Genomic DNA, 25,068 nt, shown 5'->3' with positions numbered 1-25,068 from the left:
AGACTCGAGAAAGAATCCTAGTTCGCTACGATCGAAGCTCTGATACCAAGTTGTCACACCCTGACTTTTGCGGAAGCGTGATTGTGGTGTGACTTTCTTAATATCATTGCATTCAATCATAACATCAACTATATGATAAAACCATGGGTTTGTCATCCATTACATAAGTATAAAACATAACAACACCGTTTTAAAATGTAGACTCCAAATTCAAGTTTTACAAATCATACAAATTGTTTATGAGCTTATTAAAGACTCGTCAAAAGGTAATGATTAACACCAAGGTTTGGAAGACGTGTCTCATCCAGGAATAAGACACACTAACCAAACTCAAGACCATGGATGACATCTTTATTTTTAACGTAGCTTAAAAACTTCCAACGCCCGCCAGATCCATTAAAATTTCCCTGAAATTCATGTAGTTTGAAACACATCAACAAAAGTTGAGCGAGTTCATGTGTTTTGTTTGTGTGTATGTATAAACCTTTGAAACGTTGTAAGTATGTATGTAAGTCCCTGGTATGTAGCAATAAGGAAAAAGAGATCACCAATGGTTTGCAAGGCCATTGATATGTGTGAAGTGATGCAGGAAGACTCAAACCTAGCAGATTTTGTACCGGGCCTCGGCTGTAAGACACAGTCACCACATGGTCCATTCAGCGGACTCAGGAGTGGGGGCTACACCCAAATAGATCTATCACTCATGTCCCTCGGTCCTACGACGAGGATTAATGGCCTTAAATTTCTGCCTACCCACTCACATGATCTAAGTAGTATGCCCTCCTTAAGCTAACCATACCATGTATAAAATGTCTATATAGTTGTAACATGTATTTCACCCCCGAAGTTATAAAACTGAAAACAGTTAAGAGAAAAGGGGGACATGAACTCACAGTATTGCGTCTTCAGTATGTGTAACCTAAGTCTCCTCCGCAAACACGACTACCTACAATGTACTAATGTCTATTAGACGAACGGGCCGTGCCTTTGCTTAGTATGAGGGTTTTTGAGTTACGTTACCTTGATATTATCCCAAGTTATAACTGTTTGTTAAAATAATAATAATTATTTTAACTTAAGTATCGTTCTAAGGGTTTTAGACTAATAGTTAGGCAACTATTTTGTATCCATTTTTCTTAAGTATTCTTTACGCGTATCTTCCTTCCCAAGGATGGGGGGTATTTATACATGTATCTTGGTAGTTCGATTAATATATTTTTAAGTCCCACTTAGAAAATATATTTAACATATTTTTCAAAAAATAGTATATTCCAAAAATATGTATTTCTTTCAAAGATAATGTATTTCCACAAGCGTTTTAGTATACTATATGTATTCCAAACATACATTTATCCGCTTTTATTCACGAAAACCCACCTCCGACATGTTAAAAATTTGTAACATAACTTATGGCGAAGTTTATTTTGAAAGACAATGCTCAAAACATATATGTAACACTTGTTAGAAAATAATTTCTTAGTCTTGGGATTTTTGGGAAATTTCGCCAGAGTTTCCCCTAAAAACGGAGGTGTCCATGCTTTTAAGCATATCATTTTCTTTTCAAAATCAATCAACAATCACCAATAATCAATTCTTAATTTACCAAGAGCAAAAATATATGCGTTTTATTCTAGTCATGAACTTGATATATTTCGAAAACGCGTAGTAACTTGGTAAGACTTTTAGTGGACTTAATTACCCTTCGAACGTATTTATTTCCTTAAAAATCATTCTCACCCAAATGGTTTAGTGTTTACAACTTGTGATTAATTTTTAAAAAAATTAACTCCTTTGAACTCTTCTTGTAAATAAAACAACTAGGTTATCACCCGCGAACTTCGCGGGTAGGAAAATTTTATCTACATTATCACAAAGTGTATAAATATAAATACAAATATAAAAGTGACACATTACATAAATTACTTGTTAACAATATGAAAATATATTTAAAATGCACTAAAGTAAAAAACAATAAATTTTTTTACTTTTGTTAAGAATTAAAGTGTCTCCAGACAAACAACAGTTACTCTTTCTCAGAGCCATCTATAATATCTTGTTGCGGCCATCGCTATAGATCTGCAAGTTAAAAGACAATTCTAAATAACATCACAAGGTAACTAAGCTCCCAGTGAAAGATATGTTCACAAAAAGTATAAAAAAAAGCAAGTTAACAAATAAGATGTGCATATTTTCATAGTATTCACATGTATATTCTATTAATTGATAGGTCAGCTTTTAATAAACTCATCTTCAGTGTGTATCATGACATTTGTAGGGCCTTGGTCTACACCCCATATTTTGCACGCAGCGTCGTCCGGAATAGACTAAAAAAACAAACATATACATTCTTAATTATTAGTATAATAAGAAATATATAAACAGTACAATAATATTAAAGTGTATTTAATAATGATAAAAAACAAAATAATAAATATGAATTATAAAGTAAGTTATCAAAATACCAAAATAACTTCGTCCGCTACATTCATTAGCCTACAGAACCAGTATCCTCTGAAACTAATTTAAAAATTACAACATTAATAAAGAGTAATAAGTAAAGGTTAGTGTGAGAAAAATAAAAAATATGAAAAAATAAACAAAGATAATACAAATTAGATGTTACATAAAGTAACAAAATTAAAAATAAATACCTTGATGAACCTTCAACCATAAGAAATACCTACAAAAGGACGTTACATAAAGAAACCGCATCTAATTAGTTATTAAAAAAATATTACTAACAACATAAATAATATGTGAACAACATCTTATAATATAAAATAGATATGTAATAGTTTCTTCATGAAACGTCATGTGTATGTTTTTTAATTATTTATTCATATGAAATCATAAATTCAGTAAACAACAATATGTAATAGTTCCTATAATTTGATTACTATATATGTTTAGAAACACCTTTAGACACTGCATATAAAAAAAGTTGATTATGGAAATTATGATCAGCATATTTTGTATTGAAATACATATATAATTTCTAAACTATTGAACTACATATCTTATTTTGTATAATCAAAATATACGAATTTTTTTAAAAAGTTTTCCATATTTATTGTTAATGCTTATGGCGGTGTTACAATCTATTATCTATATTAATAAACATCAAAGATATTTTTTTTTTAATTATAAGATTTGTAATTTTTTTAGGATGGATCTTAATCAATGATGGTATTTGGTAATAAAGAATGCAGTCACCACAGTGAATGTTAAAATATGTAATTTACTGTAATGTTTAATTGGATATAAGAAAAGATGAAAAATAATACTAAATTCTTTTATTATTAAAGTAACGATAGGATAAAATTTCAGATAATTGAAACAAATTAGATTGTTCGAGAAACAAAAGATGAAATAGTATCAAATTAATTCCTAATTTTTAATCGAAAGGCGAAACAATTGTCTCCACAAATAATGCGCCTTTCGGTCCGTTGTAGCTGTCAACATGTTGGATGTAGTTAAAAGAATCATTGCAAAGTAGAACTTCAACAGTATCTCCACAAATACTGGTTATCAACCACTTGTTGTCTTGAATTACATTTGTCCTTTGCTGAGGCTCCAAATGTTGAACTATGCGAGCCTTATTGAAAGAAAAGACCTTGATCCAGTCATCATGTTCATATTTGACCAAATCTGCAATTAGTTCACCAGCATAATGAACAACAATGACATGGAGCTTGTTCGAAATTGTTAGAAAATGTACTTGGCAAGGATTGACTTCAATACGCTCCGGAAAACGAAGTAAACTGAAAGATTCAGAGATAACATCGTAAGCAACTATGTTCCTTTCACCAGGTGGAATCCAGTAACTTGAAACAATGAAATATATTGTTTTGCCGGAATAAATTCCAGAAGACCATGAATAAAAGTTTGAAGCGAATTGAGTTCCGTTCAAGAAGTTTAATTTCCTCCATGAGTCATGACGTCGTGAATATACACGAGCAGTAACTACGTCCCAGTAACAATTAATATGAAGCACTTTTAGATCGTTGTCCTCGTCTAAGTACATTCCACCAGTATCGTAGTGTCGACCAAAATAACGAATAAAGTAGTCGTCCGATATCAACTTAAAACGTCTCGTCGTTGGATTCCAAAGGACCAGCTCATTGGGATTCCTTTTAATGCAAACTAAAATCAGACCATTAAACGAACATATAATGCTTAAAAATGATGGATGGACATCATATGGAAAATTTACGGTTTTGCAAGTATCGACTTCTAAGTTGCCAGATACTATGTCGTCAACGACTATGGAACTTTCTTTCAAGGAGAGCAGCTTCTTTTGTATTGAATTTCCAACTCGCCAAGTATGGATGAAAACAAACTTTGGTGTGGATAATTCATAACACCATTGTTTAGAAACACATTTGAAACGACAAACTGCCTTTGCAGGTAGTCTCGATAAGATCTCTTCAAATATCATGTCATCCCCAATAAGTTCCATGATTCCTAATAATCTGAAAAAATAAATTAAAAAAAAGATTGAATACAAAGTTATTGTATAAAAAATTGATAATTATCAATGGAAGATTAAACATTTATAATACAGTACAAAGTAACTAACCGTGTAAGTGGAGGTGTTACGTATATGAATTTTCTAATGAGTAAGAATTACACGAAATATGGGTATTTATAGGACTTTCATCATATAGTGGAAATCTAATTTGGAAACCTTAATTTTTTAATATACGATTTTATCAAATAATGAAAAACTTATGAAAGATTTATGTAGATCATCTTGATTAATGGTTAATAAGTGTTTCGAAATTTAAAATTATATATATTTTAAAGTATTTTTTTGTTTTTTGGTATTTAATCAATTAAATTAATCAAATAACGGATAAATATTATATCATCAATATTACATTTCGAATAACATGTTTTTTTACAAACAAATGTTAATATGTTATAATACGTGTATTATAAATCGTAAAAAAATATTCTTTTTAAAAAAAAGTTGGGAAGGAAAGAATCTTTCTTAATTTTGTAAAAGTCTAATACAGTTCAAATATATCGAACAATTAATATCATATATATACAATGTAGATGTAGATAAAAAATATGTAAATAATAACATCAAATAACATTGCAGCTTAAGATTTCATTGAAAGCTTTAAAAAGTATATAAAAATTTCATTAAAAGAATGCCATGTAACATAAAACAATGAAAGGGTCATTTTGTAATACAATCGCATGGAATAGATGATCGAATATTAAAACCAATAAGATGTGATTTCGGAATTTTAGGCGAAAAAAGGATGTTAGTCAAATCCGTTGATCTCAAAATGTTTCCTGTAAATTATATTATTGAGTTTTAAACAAATAATTGTGTAAACTTAAATGTTATATAACAAAATAAATTAACTTGACAATTTATGTAAAATAATTTAATCCATAAAACTATTCAATTTACATGTAACAAAAGAAAAAGGTTTGAATTAATGCAATAGAGAAGAGGAAATTTAATAAATATTAAAGCAAACAAATAATCTTTTAATACCACGATAATAAACGAAATATCCATATGAAACCAAACATCAAGTACTAAAATAAATGTTCCGGAAAAAATTAACCAAAAGAAAACATCTCAAATTGTTCGAAAAAACTGAAATGACTATTAAATGTTAATACTAATTTTCCAGGTTTGCTTTCATCTTCAAACCTTCATTGTTCTCACAATCACCCTGACGCGGTTTAGTTGAAGACTGAGAAGAACAAAGATCCACATCATAAACCGTCTCCAAATTACGCTTCAGCTCATTGTCCAGCATCTTTGAAGAACAACTATTATGAGCTCCAGAGGGTGTAGTAAAGATGCTGTTGTTCAAACTGGACATGGGAGTGTCTTCATCAACGACACGGGAAACAGAATCCTGTACAACAAAATTTAAAAAGTAAAAAATATAAATGGACATAAAAGTTGAATACAAAACAATAATAAAGGTTTACTGATATAAAGAAGTTGCTTAACAAACCCGGATGTTAACGTTAACAATTGGATTTGGATCAGAAGCAACAGGATCTAAAGGTTCTTCATCAGCAGCCTGTATGTATTTCATAAATTCCAATAAGTATTCATAAGCGGTATAAGATTTCTATAATAAAAAATTTAAGTTAACGTTTAGGGTACATATAGAACCTGGTAAACATCAAAATGAGTATCAAGATCTTTGATGATGGAAGGATTTTCAGTCAACTTGGAAACAGAGTAGCCATCTGATTTCTATTTTATATTAAACGAAGCTATGGCTATCTTAAACGCAAACCTCTTGTTTATCAATGCCTTCAGCTCACTCGGAAAGTTGCCTTCGCTTGCTAACTGTTACAAATGAGTTCATATAGTTAGATTTGCCAAAAAAAAATAAACAAAATAACTTAAAAAATATAGAGATTAGCATAAACGATGAAAACTATCATTATATCGGATCAAAAAACACCAAAAAAACGATAAAATTAAACTTACGTCTTGTGTTTGAAGAAGATTCAGACTCCTGCAGTTGCATAAGTCATCATCAATAATTTCAAGACATTGGCCATATGGAACTTTTCTTTCCCACAATAAGGTCGCTCATTATACGGTATTTCCTATGAATCGAAAAAAAACATATAAGCTTAAATAACTTATTGTCTGTTGATAAAATGTAAAACCAAATAAACATACCAAAAATATAGGATGATAGTCATCAATCAATTTTAAAAACGATTGGAGCGTTGTTTTTAGGATCCATAACTGCAGAGGAATAAAGGAATTTTTTTTTTAAAAAATAATGGTAACTTATTTATAGAAACGATGTCTAATTACAGAAACAGAGTTATAATTGAGAATATAAAAATTAACCTTAAAAACAGTAATATGTTTATGGAAACAAAAACATCTTTAGAAAGAAATTAAAGTATCTTTAAACATAAATAGAAAAACTCATAACTGACAAAACTAACAATATGAACTTTAAAAGATAATAACATAAAGTTTCAAAATTATGCCTAAACATAAAATTTAATAAGAAATAAGAAAGAGTATAGATATAAAAAAACAAACAATACCAACAATATTTAACTAACCTGTTTTGGTAGACGAACATTCCGAGTCCGAATTTCAAAAAAGATTAAGGATTCACCATGGAAAAATACAAACAATCAATGATTCAGAACATATATATTACTAACTTAAAAAAAAATTGAAAACTAAAGAAACATATAAAAAATATAGGATCATAGTCATCATGAAAAAAGAAAAACAGAAATAAAAAACAAATAAACATACCAAAAGTAATGAGACATCTTCCTCAATAAGCTTTAAAAATGAAGGACAGTTGTTACTCTGATCCATATATGGAAATTAAAAATGAAGGCTTTTTAAAAATTAAAAGGCTAAACTATTTATAGAAACAAACTTATAATATCGGGAGAAACTTCTAAAACAAATAATTAAAAAGGAACGGTTTCAAAAAAAATTAAAACCCATTTATTTTTAGAAACACAATCAATATTCCGAAAAAAACATATCACACACTAAAAATTTACATAATCTTTAATGGATTCAAAATTAACAGAATATAAAATTTATTAGTTAATCATGAAAAAAAAAACAGAAATAAAAAACCAAAACAAAAGAATCATTAATACATATTAATACAATACAAAATTTATTAGTAAAAAAACAAAGATTTTCAAATTTCAAAAAATATCATAGTTAGATTTGCGAAAAAAAATATTAAACAAAATAACTTAAAAATTATAGAGATTGACATAAACGATGAAAACTATCATTATACCGGATAAAAAACACCAAAAAAACTATAAAATTAAACTAACCTCTTGTGTTCGAAAAAGATTCAGACTCCTGCAGTTGCATAAGTCATCATCAATAAGTTCAATACATTGAGCATATGGAACTTTTCCTTCCCACAATAAGCTGGCTCATCATACGGTATTTCCTATGAATCGAAAAAAAAACTTATAAGCTTAAATAACTTTTTGTCTGTTGATAAAATGAAAACCAAAGAAACATACAAAAATATAGGATGATAGTCATCAATCAACTTTAAAAACGATTGGAGCATTGTTTTTAGGATCCATAACTGCAAAGGAATAAGGAATTTTTTAAAAAAATATAACGACAACTTATTTATAGAAACAATGTCTAATTACATAAACAGAGTTATAATTGAGAATAGTAAAATTAACCTTAAAAACAGTAATGTGTTTATGGAAACAAAAACATCTTTAGAAATAAATAAAAGGTATCTTAAACCTAAATAGAAAAACTCATAACTGACAAAACTAACAATATGAACTTTAAAATATAATAACATAAAGTTTCAAAATTATGCATAAACATAAAATTTAATAAGAAATAAGAAAGAGTATAGACATCAAAAAACAAACAATACCAACAACATTTAACTAACCTTTTTTGGGAGACGAACATTCCGAGTCCGAATTTTAAAAAAGATTAAGGATTCACCATGGAAAAATACAAACAATCAATCATTCAGAACATATATTTCTAATTTAAAAAAAAACTGAAAACTAAAGAAACATATCAAAAAATTAGGATTATAGTGATCAATCAACTTTAACAACGAAAGAGCGTTGTTTTTAGGATCCATAACTGCAAAGGAATAATAATTTTAAAAGATAATCTATTTATAGAAACAATGTCTATTTACAGAAACCGAATAATAATTTCGAATACAAAAAATTAACATTAAAAATGGCCATCTGTTTATAGAAACAAAAACAATTTTAAAAGAAATTAAAGTATCCTTAAATAATTAACAACATAACTAAATAGCAAAAAAATATAACTGATAAAACAAACCATATGAACTTCAAAAGATAATCACATAAACTCTCAAAATATAGCATAAAGACAAAATTTAAAACCAAAGACTATAGATATCAAAAAACAAACAACACCAAGAAAATTGAACTAACCTGTTTTGGTCGACGAACTGTCCGAGTTCGATTGTCACGAAATATTGAGGGTTCAACATGAGAAAAACAAACCATAAATCATTCAGAACATATATTATTAATTTTTGAAAAAAAAAACACCGAACATAAATGATAAAATCAAACATTACAAAGTTAAAAAAGATAAAACAACTATAACATTCAACTAACCTCTGTTGCTTGTTGAATGATCGGAGTCCGATTGTTATCCAAGATTTAGGGATTCACATGAAAATCAAAATAAACAAAAATCAGTAAGTTTGATAAATGTCCAAGACATGATTAACATTCATAGACACTACATAAATCAGAGAATGTAGATGATGATAACAAAACCTCTGATCTTGATATTGTTTGCAAAAAAATATAAATGTTCAATCGCTTAGATTAAAGATGCACGGTAGATAAACAACAAACTAAAACAACATACCTTCAATTTTATGATCGGATCTACAAAATTCAGAACAACATAACTTATTTTGGTAGACTAACAATCCGAGTCCGAATTTCAAAAAAGATTGAGGGTTCACCATGAGAAAATACAAACCATAAATCATTCAGAACATATATTAATAGGTAAAAAAATAATGAACATAAAGGATAAAATTACATATTACATACTTAAAAAGGATAAAATAACTATAACACTTAACTAACCTCTTTTGATTGACGAATTATCGGAGTCCGAAATCAGATCTACAGAAATCAGAACAAAGAAAAAGTTATTACAAATCAGAACAAAGATTATTAGAAATCCAAAGAAAGAAAAAGATAAAGTTTGATCGGATCTACTGAAATCAGAACAAAGAAAACGTTATTAGAAATCAAAAGAATCTTTATAAAATGAACTTTATATACAATCGAACAACATAAATAAAAACATACCTTTAATTTCTTTGATAAGATCTACAGATATCAGACAAAAAATGATTTTTAGCAATCACAACAATATTCATAAAAACAACTTTGTATAATACAATCGAATAACATAAAAAACAAAACACCTTTAATTTCTTTTATCGGATCTACAGAAATGAGAAAACAAATGGTTTTTAGCAATCGAAACAATCTTTATAAAAACAATCATTTACAACAATTACAACAAAAAAATCAAAAAATCACGAAAAACTACTACATATCAGGATTCAAATTATCAGTTTTCCGCCAAAATAATAAATTTTTTCAGAAAACTTAAATATCGTCTAAAACTGAAGAACTTCAATATACCGGAACAACATTAGATCAGATCTAAGCAAAACTAACCCAGAAGCCATGTCTCTGAAACTCAATGTGACGCTTCAATATAAAATCTTTTAGATCTAAGCAAAACATACATGAATTCATCTATAAAAAGTGCATCAAAAACTCTACTAAATCACCACAAACATAGAGAACCATCAATATAAACTCATAAATTATGAAAAAAAACCCGTTATCCCATTCAAGCATTTCATCAAACACCTTGCGTGCAATCCAAAAACTAAAACATTTTCAAACATTTTACACTAAAATTAACATTCAGTCATCACGGATCTAATCAACCAATTTCCATAAAATTAATAAGAATACAAAAAAAGTTAACATCAATCGGACATTTATGCCAGAATCGAATCTGTAGTACTACATATATAATAGACGTGCAGGTAGAATTTTTTCGGTGCTATCATCAAAATACTTCTTGCTAACATGAATCTGTTATGGAACAACAACGACAAAGATGTGAGGTAGATTATATGTGAAGAAACAAAATAACATCAGAAAGAGAAATCAAAAGAATAAAATTAAAATCTACGGCTAAGAAAAATAGATTGAAGGGTAAAACCACATACCTTCAATAGCGGAAGAAGATCTGATTAGAGAGATGAGAAATCGCTGTGACGTCCAGAAAGGTTGAGTTGATCTAGGGTTTGGTTTTAGGGTTGTGAAGATTGTTGAAGAGTATGGAAGAAGAATTAGAAAAAAAGACATATATAAAGGATCCATCATGATTGATCCAAATCCAAAAGTCCGACCCGATGCTTTCTAGATCCCGTGTCCATTGTGAATTTGTGTGATTTCCCTCCTAAACCAAGTTGCCACATAAGCCAAGATGGCCAAATACAAATGCCACCTAGCCCAAATCCATCTCATTTATATATATATATAGCTTTCATACTCGTATTATCTCTAAAAAAAGTGTAAGTGTTTGTAAGCGTCTTGGTTTTCCAAAAACCTTTTTTTCTAATTTGGTTTCTTACAAAAAATCCTTTGTAACCTCTTGGATTTACAAATTCACCAACTTACTAGTTAACTCATGTTTTGTGAAAAATCATTTTCATCAAGTTCATGTCTAGTTAGAAAGTGGTCTTTTTATGTAACACAACCACTTTCTAATCTTGTTAAATCCTACTTCTAATTTTCATTTAACAAGATTCACATGGTGTTTAATATCACATAAACAAGAATTAATAATAAGCCAACAACATACTCATGACAACATCAACTAGTAGCATTTTTCATCTTCAAGTAAGCTTTTTATGTAGGATTTTATGTAAAGTTTCATGTTCATCTTCTTAGTGTTCTTGTTCTTGTGATTTAAACATATTCATCATACTACATATTTTAACTAAGAAACAAGATGAAACAAGGTGTAACAAGACTTACTACTAGCACAAGGCTAGGGTAGAATCTAGTGAAGAAGATGATGAACAAGCAAGAATAAGGCCCTTTAGAAGCTGCACAAGTTGCAAGCCTCTTGTATTCACCTTCTACACTTGAATGAAACTTGTTAAATGGAAGATGGTGGTGGGTTTATGGTGGTGATGGTGGCGGTTGAAGGTGAGCCGAGAAAGAGGGAGAGAGAGTGAAGAAGTGTGTGAACTTTTGGAGTGATGGTTGTGATCTTGGGGCCATGCTCTTATAAGATTTCTTCACATATTTTGGTTACTTCCACAAGCCATAATCTATTAAAATAATAGATCATAATCTAGTAGAAGATAGGAAGCATGGTGAAGATGATTTGGTGGGTCCATTGGGACCGAAATCGGTTTAGGGGGGGTGGGTTTGTTGTAACTTTTTCAACTAATAGGTAATGGATAGTTAGTTTTCAAGTATTATGTTTGCACATGATATTTATTTGTTATTTAGTGGGTGTTAGGGTGTTCGGGGATCACGACAAGCCAAGAAATAAATAAACAATGTGTTTGGCAAAAAAATTGTGTTCCGGGTAATGTCTGGTTACCCGGTTGGGTACCGTTCCATTAAAGTGTTTAATTATTCCTTAAAGTGTCTTTTATGTATATTTTTGCATCACAATTAATCCCCGGCACTCAGGAAAGTATACAGGACCATTCTGCCATATTTTTGCACTTTACTAGTATTTTAAAATGCTGAATTTTATTAATGAGTGCATAATTCTGCATTTAAAGTGTGTTTTAGGCACTTCCCGACACTGTAACTAGCTCCTAGTGACGCAGTTTTATGGTTCTCAGTTCCCTACACTCCACACTAGTGTAGTACCTTATCCCTGGCCCATTCTAGGCCTTAAAAACACTGTCTGTCTATTGCTGGCATTGTTAGCATGTTTCTGAATTATCCGTTCAGTGTGCTAACTGTGCTTTGTGCATCAAGTATGTCACTAATGTTTGTGTGTAATAAATGGAGTGACAGTATGAGATATGATGCATATGTATGTATGATACAAAAATCATAAAGCAGTTTAAATTGTCAGTTGTAATCAAGCACAATCATTAAGCACGTAATTAAAATTAATTAATTGTACGGATACATGCAAATTTGACGGTTGTCACAGATCCAGGGTTCCGTAACGGCTGTCGTGGTTCTGCCCGACGTAGTCGTTGGAATGCTGTCTCGGGGAGGGTATTGTTAATATAAATATTGGGTTATTATATTAACGCGTGTGCATTTGTGTAAATTATAGATAATTACCAGGAAACCCTAAAGGAAAGCCTAAGACAGCAATGTGAGTAATCTTCTTTTTGTTAACTGTTTTACAAAACCTCACTTAATTAACATTACATTAAACAGTGATTGAGTATTTGTATTCTACAATTATCGTCGGTATGTTGGGGTTTTGTATACAAAATTTTTTACTACCTTGCGAGGAGTAACATGATCACAAGTCGGATTGACAGTACCGTGGGTGGTAATTGAATAGATGGAAACAAACGTAATTGCGCGACCGCCCTCAATACTGTACAATGGTCTTTATTAAACTTGATTAAACTGGGATTCACTCACCAGTATTTCCCACTAACAAAATGTTTTTAAACACGTCTCAGGTAACAAAATGTGAAAGCCTAATAGAAGCCAGCTGGACAGCACTGAAGGCTTGGAAAAGTGGCTATAAAGTTACCAAAAATAAAGAGATGTTTTATTTAAATAAAATAGGGTTTATCCCTATGAAAATGTGTGTACTTGAAACTTGGTATTTTTCCCATGTGTTTGATATATTAAAAGCGTGGTATTTTACTCTGATAAAATATTTCCTAACTACGGTCCTGATGTAAATTCCGCTGCCAAACTGATAAAACCCAGATACCACCAAGACTGGTCGCGACCGCCCGTTCCCGTGTTTGTTAGGGGACGGGGGTTGCGACAGTATTTATGCCAACCGAAACCTCTCCAAAGAGAGAATTCCAACATTCTATCTTTGGTCACCCATATCAGTAATAAGAAATTAGTAGATTAGTTCACTAAAAATATTTAATAAATGAGAGTTAAGAGACACACTTACACTTAGGCTTGATGATCATGCAAGATTGGTAGTCACCATTCGTAAAAATGTTAAGATCTTCTCATGTTTGTAATATCTATGTCTCCTTAAACTCTTGTATTAGTTAATCTTATTTAATCTAGTATTTTATTTTTTCAATTGTGTTTATCTTTTACTAATTCTTGGTTTCTGTGATAGGATCAGTTGGCTCATTTAAGACTAAATCAACTAAACCACTTAATTTAACTAAATTAATCTAATCTAACTTAGTTTGACCGCGTTTGCGTACAGCTTCTAATACCCTTTATCAGATTTGGTGTAAGCTTCTTCTGGTATTGAACAAATATAGTTTTATTTATAACATAATATTTAATACTTATTAGTTAGTTGAATTCAATATTTAAATTTTAAATTTCTTTTGCTCATTTTTAGTAACACGTTTGGTATTAATAACATGTATTGGTCGGGTCGGGTCGAGTAACATGTCGTGTAGAATAGGTCACATAAAAATGGTTATTTTGGTTAGTCAAAACGGTTCAGGTCAAAACAGTTTACGCTCTCAATAAGAGCTACATTTACTATTTATATTTTTTAACTTAATACTACTTAGAATATATCTTATTTATAATACTTTAAAATAAGATATAACTAGAAGAGTAACCCGTCGCGATGCAGCGGGGGGCTAGACTTATATTTACATTAAGCAAGTTGTGATTTACATCCGTTAGGTTAGATAGATTAGGTACAACCAAGAGCTTGTGTCCAGGTTCGTACATATGTTATAGTTGCAACTTAGGTTACTAACACTAAGCTATGTTAGTTACATAAGTTGCACAAAAGACATATTCCTAGAGGACATGGCTTGCTTAACTACTACCTACAGCTGCGTTTTTTCTACTTGGCAACTGTACAAAAAGGTGTTCGACGTCCATATCATTCCCCGCGCCCGATGCGTCCCTTCTTTGAAGTGTTGCTGTTATCTGGGATGGCAAAGAGGTTGGTTAGTAAGGTTTATATAAATGGATTTTATATCAATACTTGATCATAAACAAAAGTGCACTTTTAAATACACATGTACATTAAATAAATAAGCAACAGTTGATCAAAACAAAACTACATATATGTAAAGTAAATAAACATTCCTTGAGAATTGTTGATATTCAACAATACTCACACCTTCGACATCTTTGGCTTGATTTCTTATGAGCCTCAACAGTCAACACTCAATTCAGTGTGCTTTGATGATTGTAGAATTCCATTTGTGTCTTAACTTATTTACAACGGTGTGTATGGCTCCGACAAAAATGTGTTTAGTTTTCAAGTTTTAATTATTTTGAAATAATGAGATTCAGGGGCGGTTCTTAGTAGGCATATGGCAGGGCCACGGCCCGGGCAAGTTTTTCGGCCGTAGTGCTAATTTTCCGCATTTCGATCGAATTTTTTTATATATACTATGTTTGGCCTGGGCTTGCCCGGGCTTTTTTTAGTGCCCCTGTCTTTCGGCCCTGGCACGTTCAACGGGCAAGATCCGCCACTGATGAGATTGTGATACTCCTGCCAACTACAATGATGTGTTCAAATCATTACTGTTGTGCATCAAGTTCCAAATTTTCAATGTTGTAATGACTTAAATTATGCAAGGACCTTTCCATCATTATAATTGTGTATCTAACCCGTTGTACTATAATCTACGGATTATGAGCTAACAAAATGCTACAAATTAACAGGCTAAAAAAGCGTAAAACGAACGGACTTCTTAAGCAATCCATGGACATCAAGTGGTGTTGAGTTTGTTATGTTTACCTGGCGATTCATCTAGATGGCGTTTTTGTTGGTTAACCTTGGGGTTGGGTGTTTTTGGTGGAGGAGCGCCCATGTGTTGCTGCTGAATGTTGTCAGTGGCTGTATGCACAATAGGAGGATCCGAAACATTGGTGACGACATATGGCAGCCTTACCAACGCCAGAACTGTTTTGACTTGATCCGTTATCCAAAAGTTCGCCTTAGTAACCAAAACTAAAACTTCACCACCATGAACTTGTGGAATGCAATCATCAAATCGATGGGATATTCAATGATAAATTCTTTTTTTTTGAACGTCCAACATAAGAATCGCCGGGTACTTCGTACACGGCACCCATTGGCCGAAAGGTAGACCGCGGCAGCCCAACCTGCACGTACGGAGGCCCAAGCCCACCATGCCACCAGTTCCGGGTAAAATCCGACCCTGCACTCGCCCGAGGGCAGGGCAATGCATGTGGTAAGAGCTAAGCATTCATACTCAAGTTTTTAAAGTCAAAGAGACCACCACTGAAGAAGTGCACATGCAAAGCAAAAACTATGTAATCGAGGATTAAATTAAGACAAATGCATCAATATTTGCAGGTTGAACTGGTTTTAAGGAAGCAGCCAGCAGCTATCTTAATATCTTTTTTTTAACGGCTCGTGATATTCCTAATTCTCAGCCTAGTCTTGTGAGGTTGCGCACGTTTATCATTACCGCATATCATTCGATTAACTCGAAACAATATCTTCTATGACACGTTTGTTTTATTACAGCCCAAACCCAATTAACAAATAGCACCTAAAAATCTTCTCGAGCCCATTTGTCACTAAACCTTGATCATCAAAGTTACACCCGTCATTAGAGGAGCATAAAAACCGGGTTGGTGACTGGGATCGGTTTTTAACCCGAACCAAAACCATTTTAGAAACCCGTTTTGTTTAAGCCGGTTTGGACCCAAACCAAACTATAGGGTTGAAATGGGTTTAAAAACTCTGTTGAATCGTGTTAAAACCAAACTGAACCGGTTTCAAACCAAACCGAACAATTTTCCCCTTATCAACCGGTTTGAGCCAAAACCCAATGTTGACCAGGTCTGACCGAACCCAAACCATTTTCTACACCTCTACCTGACATATAACTCATCATCAACGTTATCATAGCCCATCAATACAAACTCAAATATTCACAAATTCAACCAACAACATAAACTAACTTAATAACAAATCATAATAAATAAACTTTATACCTTTAATTTACAACTTTCAGAGCAATCATCAGTCATATTGAAATAACTTTCATACTAAATAAACAACAAAAACTCAAAATAGAAACAAAAAAACAGCATAATTTAATATAAATGAAATATATACCATTATTCCTCTCCTCTTAACATCTCTTCATTGCTAAGCATCAGACAATAAAACGAAGCACGTAACAATGAGTCCAATGGCAGATAATACTTACCATCTCGATCTATGGTGATGCTACATGTTGCTCTGAATCGTAGTCCTAAACACCCAATTAAAATCTTACTGTAAAGAATCAAGAAATCAAGAGTTAGGGTCCGATGTCAAAAGAAGAAAATGTGATGCAGAGATCATGAACCTGTAACTATCGATGTCGCCGTGTGCTGATCACTTCGAACACAAAGAAATTCGGTCGTTGAATAGGTGATTCAGAAGTGTGATTTTGAATGAATCTTTGAGGATCAGGCGTGGTATATTGTGAGAGAGAGAGAAAGTAAAAGGTAAAGTTGAGAACAATGTGGATATAAAGGAGACATGTGGCTTTAAAATAGTAATGTACAAACAACACTACACAAGATACAATATGCAATTGCACAAAACATATGTTATGCGTAGAGTACAACCATCATATGCATAGTAATGTTGTAAATTAGAGTTATATATAATTTTGCGTTTACTATTTATATTTTTGTAACTAAATATTATTTAAATTAGGTATTATCTTATTCAAATGGTTAAAACAGTTTTGGTTCAGACTAGTGTTTAAGGCAGTTTGGGTTAGATTACACTCTCCAAAAAAGCTACATTAACAATTTATATTTTTTTATAACTTAATACTATTTAAATTTATCTCATTTATAATACTCTAAATTAATATTTAAATTTACATTTTCTATTTTTTATAACTAAATACTATTAAAATTAGGTATTATCTTATCTAATTAATTAAGTATATAGTTGTCTATAATAGATAACAAGTTTTGGTACCATCTTATTTTGTGTCTACTGTCAGTACATATGTTCAACATATCAGTATTCATTGGTACAAGTAACCTGTTAAAAAGCAAGAACATGTTATTGGTTTAGCATGCTGCAACGCACACGTGTGTTTAAAGCATTAGTGCTCGATTGTATTTAATCTTTGCTTTATTGTGTTAAAATTATTAACCATTTTTGTTATTTATTTGTTATTTAAAAATGATATTCCCTTTCTTTATAATCCATTTTTAAGTAAACTTTAAAATGTATAGTCATTCATCGTTAAAAAAATGTGGTATGTATGGTTTTTTAAGAACCACCCGTGTTTTTACACGGGTATTACATCTAGTTATCTAGTTATCTATTATCTATATTAAAACAATACATTTTGGTGCCACTTGGCATAATTTTAATCCACTAATTGCCACGTGGCATCTAATGGTTTCTTTTTTTTTTCATTTGAGCGGCAATACGTGATGGGACGCGGGATCCATGATTCTTCGGGTCGGATTTTGGATCATATATAATTGTTCTCAAAACCTAAATGTCTCATTCTTCTCCTTCACGCCGCTTTGTGATACTCATAGATCTATCTCTGCATCTTCTTTGAATTCATCCTCATTGCTAGATCTTCTTCTTCAATCCCCTGTCGCATAAACCCTTCTCCCAATGATTCCTACAGATCCATACACCGACCAAGCATAAATTCTATTAATCTTCAAAAAGAATCGGCGGCGTTAGGGTTTTGTTGAAGAAAATACAAATTGTATTTATTTTGTTGATTCAAGCATAAATACTGATTCCTCAGGAGCTGGTTGGATTACTCCCGTGAGTTCATCTCTCTTGCTTCTTATTTGATTGCAAAAACTAGGGTTAGGGTTTTGATTTTTGTTGATTTAAGCACTTACCAATTTATTTTTGTTCAATTTGTGTGGTTTCAGTAGACAAGAAAACCTGAAACAAGCGGGGAATTAGGGGTTTCAGAGATAACTATAAGGAAATTTGGTTTCTGTTTGACAATTGTTTGGCCATTTCAACAATTTAAGTAGCTTAAATCTGTACTTATTTTATTATGCATATGCAAACAGTTTATAGTGGATTACTGTTGTCTTTGTGATCATATTTAAACTAAACAAGCCAATATTTTTTTTCTGGAACAGAGGAATTAATATAAAGAACATAATTATTTTTAATATGATTAGGAGTAATGATGTTTTTTGGCAGTGACTGGTGAGATGGAAGTAGTTTGATATATACTTTATTAGTTTATTAAAGCAAACAGAGACAAAAGTCCGGTTTGAGAAGGTATTGTTTAACCCTTTGATCCTACATTAGTTGAAGTTTTCATTAGAGGTGGCAAGATGGATGTTTCGGGCTGGTAACGGGCTAGGGTCATAAAAAAACATCTTTTTATCCATTTGTTATAATTTTGATAGGAATAAAAGTTTTAGCTTTCATATTTTTACTTCAATAGCAAACAATAATCTGTTTTCATATAAAATACAGCTAAAAGATATTGTAACATCTCTATTTGAACTTTGGAATATAATGAACACAAGAAGAGAAGAAAAACAACACTTTTCAAGAGTAACATCCATTATTCGAGTGTCGGAAGCCGAAGTTGTTGAACCAGGATATCTTTCAACCGAGGTTATTCAACAGGTTCGTACCCATGTCTCAGTTTTTTTTGTTTTTAATTATTGTTTTGTTGTATATTTATTGGTTATATTATTAAACAAACCTCAATCTTGGCAGGCGTCACAAGAGGTCGAGAGGCTCAATAAACTCAAAACAAGCAGGATGAAAATGAATAATCTTTTAGTATAGGTTGGGCTGTTTGGGCCTGCAAACATATCTTCTGTCCTTTTTTTATATTTTTTGCAAATAATATACCTGTTAAATGTTAGAAAACTGAAGCCCAAGTGTTTTGTGTTTTAGGGCTGGTGGACCCGGGTGAACTTTTAGCGAAAATTGAAGCGCAAATAAGTGAAGTATCAAATGCAGCTTTGAGCCGAAAAGAAATCATGGACCGCATAGATCGGTGGCTCTCTGCTTGTGAGGAGGACATCTGGCTTGAAGATTACAATATGGTATTTTTCTTTTCTTAAAACTCATAAAGAAACGGGTCAAACAGTTTAAAAGTCACCCAAAGTGGTTTTTACTGCTCAAAACAATTGAAGAAATATGTTAGTACGCGTATTTGAAAATCATATTTATTATATTATCTAAAATGAAATTTTGGATGAGGACTAAACAAAATGTCATGAGTATTAATTTGTTTTGACCCGTTTGGCCCATACTTTCTTGCCACCTATAGCTTGTGCCCTGCCCTCATGCTTAAAGTTACTATTTCATGTACAAATTATATGTTTATGTTTTTTAGTTTGCTTTGCTTTTTTGTAGGATCAAAACCGATTCAGTGGTGGAAGAAGTGCTCATATAAGTTTAAAACGGGCTGAACGAGCTCGAATTACCATCAAGAAGATTCCATGTATTTACTTTTTCTTTGTTTATAACATGATTTCTATCATATGGTTGAGTAACTCACTGAATATTTATGATCAATCGATTGCAGCTATTGTTGATAACTTGATATGTAGAACGGTCACATGGGAAGATGATAAAATAAGTTGTTCCTTTATGATGGGGTGAGTTTTACACTTTATATCAGAAAATATTTCATTTTTTTGTTCTTCACATTTTTCTCCTATGGTTTTTTAATTACTTTTAAAAACATTGTTTATAGGCGCGGTTGGTGACAATTTTGGAGGAATATAAACTTTCGAGAATACGAAAAGAAGAGGAAAAGAGGCGATTAAGGGTAATTTGTAGTATTTTGTTTCTTTATCATTCAACTAAATTTCCATCCTTTCTAAAGGGGTTTAAAAATAAAATAATATAGGTTGGGCCCACAAAATTTCTCTTATCATTATAAAAAGGATATTTTATTCATCTTAAAAGAGTCGCAAATTTTATCGCACCAACGAATGTCCTGAACTACTTATTTAGGGCATTTTAGTCATTTGATCATTGAATTATGGTTTACATTACATATTTCGTGCAGGATTAAAAGAAGCTCCAAGATGATTCTACTGGCCAACGTGATGATCAAACGGGTCAAAATGATGTTCATGAGGACGATCCAGTAAAACAGTTTGAGAGGATGACTACGATGGTCCAATACAAGATGACTACATGGGTCCAACAGAGAGTTCTTTTGCTTCTTTTTTGTCTTGCTTCCACAGTTTGAAGTTCAGGGTATGACTGTTATGAATTAGGGGATTTGACGAAAACATATATTGATTTTGGTTACTGTAGATAAGAGAAAAAAAAACACAATGAAAGATGAAACTTAAGTAGCTCTACAGCTTGAAAAAATACATCTAACTTTGATTGATGAATATTTAACTTGGTTATATACAAAATAAATTACCCACTGTCTATTGTTAAATCTTTCTTATTGGATGTTAACATAGTTGTGGGCATGTTTTTGTGAATGCAGGTCTGCAAATAAGGTTCAGGATGATCTACCTAACTAAAAGAACTGGGTGAGATGTTTAATATTGAAGGGTTGGTTGAAGACCCTTAATGATCAAGCTGCCAATTTGTATTCAATGATAGGATGCTTAACTTCACTTAAACCATCAGGCACGCCAACTCTGCTCCAGTTATAAACGGAAAACAACGGTATACAAGATTGTAATTATGTTATTTACTGAAATAATTAATAATATTAATTTACCTCATTGTTTTTTCATCTTCTTTTTGAGCGACTAGATATGACCGAATGTTGCTAATAAAATTAGGATACGTACTGACTATTTGTTTGGTATTTTGGTCCGTTTGAGGTACATCAAAAAGTATAAATTCGCTACGGAACAAGAGTTTGGCGAGTTTGCTTTTTGTGGAGGTTCACGTCACCATAAAACACTTTGGGTGGCTACATGTCACTAACGAGTGAACTTGGATGTTTCAAGTGGGACGTGTGATTATTTTGAGTGGAATGTGGCTTATTCGAGTAGGATGTGATTGTATCTATGACAAGATTTGTCTAATAATGGGAGGCTCATGACGTGCGCCGTTATGTAATGATATATCAGCCTCTTGGAAAGTATACGCTTGAAGTTGCAAAGGTAATCAAAAGGCCATGGGCCAGTAGTTTACTAATTTATTATTACTTGAACGGTTATTTAATTCAAACGATTACTTCAATAAATTAAACTTATTCATTTGTGTTTTAGTCCACCCGCGAACCTCGCGGGTTCTTAAACTAGTATATAATAAATGAAAATAAGTGTGAGACACGTGTCATGTTTTTAGGGCATCTAGATTTGGTTTTTGGGGTTTTTGGCGGAAAAGTAGTGAGACACTATTTTAAGAAACTAATTATATACTTATTTTTTTCAAATTTAAAAGTCGTCAATTTTTACAATAATTTCTTTTTTTTTAATTTTCGTTTACAATAACAATTGTTATATTTTTTTAATTTTCGTTTACAACTTTTCCTTATATGAATTTTTATTTATGGTGTAATTCATTTGTATCTTTGAAATTTAAATTGTGACTGAATTTTTTAAATGAATTTCACAATATACTAACCTTTATTCCTATACAATTGATTACATACTAATTGAACAATATTATATATAATAGATTCAAAATTAAAAACAAAATTGTCAATTGATATTCATTATATGTTTAGGTAAAAATTTTTAAATATTTTAAAATTCTAACACTTATAAATTTTATAATGATATATGCAATTGTTTTAATAGATATCTCGCCATAACCAACTCTTAAAAAATTGTTTAAATTATAAATCAATAATCACATTCCAAAAATAAATGTAATTTGAAAGGTAACCACAGTAATTTTCGAGAATTTGAATTTCAAATTATTAACTTCAAATGAAAGTATTCAAAATTCTTTATCAAGGAATCCATTTAAGTTCTTTGTTTATGTTTTTTGACATGATTTCTTAACATTTATCATTTCTAGTATCTATGAATAACTTTATTTTAATAATACAAATTGTTTGTTTATATAACATGTTTTTTAAGTACTCTATTTTAGGGGGCCGTTTACTATGTCACTAATTATTGGGTAGTTGTTTTTTTATGAATTTTGTAACCCATTTTAATGAAATATTAAATGATAAATTATTGTATAAATGATTCCATGTATTTAATATCATAAGTAATTAAACAAGTTTAAAAAAATAAGTGTGTAAACATTAATAAAGATTTATATCATACCAAATTAAAGAAAATAAGTGTGGCAATTACTTTTGTTTCACAGATGGCTGAAGTAGTTTCTATGTATGAACTTAAGTTGGCTTCTGATGATACTCTCCATTTACAAATGCAAAATAAGATATTTTTTAAAACTACATTTTTTAATAAAGATGGTTGTGATATAATATTGAAGAAATCAACCTCATATGCCATTAATCTTGAATATACAAATAACTCATACTACTTTATTGAGCTTCCTAATGATTCAAAGTATCATGTTTTGGAAAGTTATATAGTCGATACCTTGGTAAATGACTCTATTGCATTAATATTCTTTTATGGTTTTTATTAAGTTTTTAACAATTCATTCTAATATTACTAACAATTTGTTCGTATTTTGTAGTGGTTACTTGAACACATCAGAATTTTCGCTGGTTTACACAATAATTCCAAAATAATTATAAAGAGGATTGGTGGATTTGAATTGGAATTGAAAATATCTATAGAAGGACTTTATGAAACTACAAAGTTTATAATCTATTTATGATAAACTACAGTTGGTAATCTATTTATAACTAGAACTATGACCCGCCGCAATGCGGCGGGGATTCTTTAGTTATAACTAAGTCGATTTAAGACGCGCACGTTATGTTGAACCTGTCAAACGGGAAAAAATAGACGATGTAAAATCGTTCACCCACACACACACGTTGTGTCGTGTTAACTTGTAAAATTTAGAACGAAACGTAAAAACGTTAAACCAAAGACGCACGTTCCGATGTGTTAAGTCACAAAATTTAGAACGAAGTATAAAGCGAAAAATTTGTGGAAAACAAAAACTATAAAGGACCAAAGGTGAAAATAAAAAAAAGTTGTGAGGATAGATTGCAAAAGATAAAAAGTTTTGTGTTAAAAGTAAAAAAAAAAAAGACAAATCGTTTTGAGTTAAAAGTAATTTATGAAATACTTTTGGGTAAAAAGTAAAAAAAATATTTTTTTTTTAAAAACCCCCAAAAGCCAAGTTTTAACAACCATATGCATAACCATTTTTTGTTTAAAAAACCCCCAAAAGCCAAGATTACCACACATAAGTAAAAAAAATCACAGTGGTTAAATTGCAAAAGATGGAAACTTTTGAATTAGAAGTGAAAAATCAAATTAATCAAAGTGGTTAAATCGTATAAGATAGAAACTTTTGAATTAGAAGTGAAAAATCAAATTAATCAAAAGGGTTAAATTACTAAAGATTAAAACTTTAAACTTAAATTGTCAAATAGTAAAACTTTAGTGTTAAAAGGAAACAAAGATTAAACTTTAAACTTAAATTGTTAAAGATAAAAACTTTAGGGTTAAAAAAGAAAATTCTTGTTTTTTTTTTTGAAAAACTCCCTAAGCACATGTTACAACACATGTATGCATATTTAAGTTGCTTATTTATATGTTAATAATATACCACATATTTTTTTATTTTCATATCTACATTTACTAATTGTTGTTTGTTACAAGTATAATGCTGTCAGTTGGAATGACTTGATAAAATACCGGGGAGTTCAATAGGGCACGATGGGTATTTTCAAATGGTCAACGAGCCAAGGAAATATTTTCCTTGCAATAGATCATGACCTTTAATACTTTATAAAATCATGTTTATCAAAATCATTTCGCATAACATTGTTTTTTATATTCAGTATTGTGTGTTTATTTGTTGGTTGAAATATTTGAACATTATCATTTGTCATTTTTTTTATCATAAGTCAGCAGATTGTGATTTCAAAAACCAATGTTCAATTATACCAAAACTTTAAAATTCATTTATAGATAACTTATTGTATTATTTTAAATACGATGTTACTCATAAAATTAGAATATAAAAAACTTTCTTGAGCCTGAGAAGCAGTCCCGGATGATAACCTAGTATTTTTATAACTAAATACTATTTAAATTAAGCATTACTTATTTTAAACTTAAGTATATAATTAGTATATATTTACATAATAATAATAATAATACCCACATAAAATCAATGTTTAAAACGAGTTGGATTAGATTGCATTCTCTAAAAGTGCCTTGATGACACCCGTCATATCACGCGGACCAATCCACTTATTTGTTATTTGCTTAGATATGTGTGTGTAT

At 30.8% G+C, this 25,068-nt stretch overlaps 1 protein-coding gene and 6 long non-coding RNA genes across 10 annotated transcripts; 2 read left to right on the top strand and 5 right to left on the bottom strand.

The window, feature by feature from the left end:
• Positions 1–3,394: 3,394 nt before the first annotated feature.
• Positions 3,395–4,459, bottom strand: LOC110944237 (putative F-box/kelch-repeat protein At1g12870). The gene has a single exon (XM_022185948.1). The coding sequence runs from the start codon at positions 4,457–4,459 to the stop codon at positions 3,395–3,397; it is 1,065 nt and encodes a 354-aa protein (XP_022041640.1).
• Positions 4,460–5,487: 1,028 nt separating this feature from the next.
• On the bottom strand, positions 5,488–6,327 carry LOC110939514. The gene is made up of 3 exons (XR_002592315.2): positions 6,155–6,327; positions 5,991–6,059; positions 5,488–5,888 (listed from the first exon to the last, which is right to left on the bottom strand). It is a non-coding gene; the product is annotated as an uncharacterized LOC110939514 (long non-coding RNA).
• Positions 6,328–7,836: 1,509 nt separating this feature from the next.
• LOC110939513 lies at positions 7,837–9,285 on the bottom strand. Of its 2 annotated transcripts, none has more exons than XR_004893715.1 (3): positions 9,145–9,285; positions 8,956–8,972; positions 7,837–7,952 (listed from the first exon to the last, which is right to left on the bottom strand). It is a non-coding gene; the product is annotated as an uncharacterized LOC110939513 (long non-coding RNA). The 2 variants fall into 2 exon arrangements; XR_002592314.2 differs by lacking the exon at positions 7,837–7,952 and adding an exon at positions 8,028–8,096.
• Positions 9,286–9,298: 13 nt separating this feature from the next.
• LOC118492444 lies at positions 9,299–10,979 on the bottom strand. Of its 2 annotated transcripts, XR_004893714.1 has the most exons (4): positions 10,803–10,979; positions 10,237–10,665; positions 9,859–9,879; positions 9,299–9,669 (listed from the first exon to the last, which is right to left on the bottom strand). It is a non-coding gene; the product is annotated as an uncharacterized LOC118492444 (long non-coding RNA). The 2 variants fall into 2 exon arrangements; XR_004893713.1 differs by lacking the exon at positions 10,237–10,665.
• Positions 10,980–14,332: 3,353 nt separating this feature from the next.
• LOC110942418 lies at positions 14,333–17,355 on the bottom strand. 2 transcript variants are annotated; one of them, XR_004893712.1, is made up of 4 exons: positions 17,079–17,355; positions 16,844–17,005; positions 15,491–15,914; positions 14,333–14,667 (listed from the first exon to the last, which is right to left on the bottom strand). It is a non-coding gene; the product is annotated as an uncharacterized LOC110942418 (long non-coding RNA). The 2 variants fall into 2 exon arrangements; XR_004893711.1 differs by having other exon boundaries at positions 16,938–17,005; positions 17,079–17,350.
• A 1,141-nt stretch (positions 17,356–18,496) lies between these two features.
• LOC118492443 lies at positions 18,497–18,800 on the top strand. Its single transcript, XR_004893710.1, has 2 exons — positions 18,497–18,526; positions 18,640–18,800. It is a non-coding gene; the product is annotated as an uncharacterized LOC118492443 (long non-coding RNA).
• A 1,467-nt stretch (positions 18,801–20,267) lies between these two features.
• Positions 20,268–20,520, top strand: LOC110939512. Its single transcript, XR_002592313.2, has 2 exons — positions 20,268–20,346; positions 20,445–20,520. It is a non-coding gene; the product is annotated as an uncharacterized LOC110939512 (long non-coding RNA).
• The last annotated feature ends 4,548 nt before the right edge of the window (positions 20,521–25,068 follow it).

The sequence above is a fragment of the Helianthus annuus genome, chromosome 5, assembly GCF_002127325.2.
Source record: "Helianthus annuus cultivar XRQ/B chromosome 5, HanXRQr2.0-SUNRISE, whole genome shotgun sequence".
NCBI lineage: Eukaryota > Viridiplantae > Streptophyta > Magnoliopsida > Asterales > Asteraceae > Helianthus > Helianthus annuus.
This window is presented reverse-complemented; position numbering and strand designations above follow the sequence as displayed.

Bases quoted from the DNA above. Each gene is read 5' to 3' on its own strand.
- LOC110944237 (XM_022185948.1), bottom strand. From the start codon at position 4,459: ATGGAACTTATTGGGGATGACATGATATTTGAAGAGATCTTATCGAGA.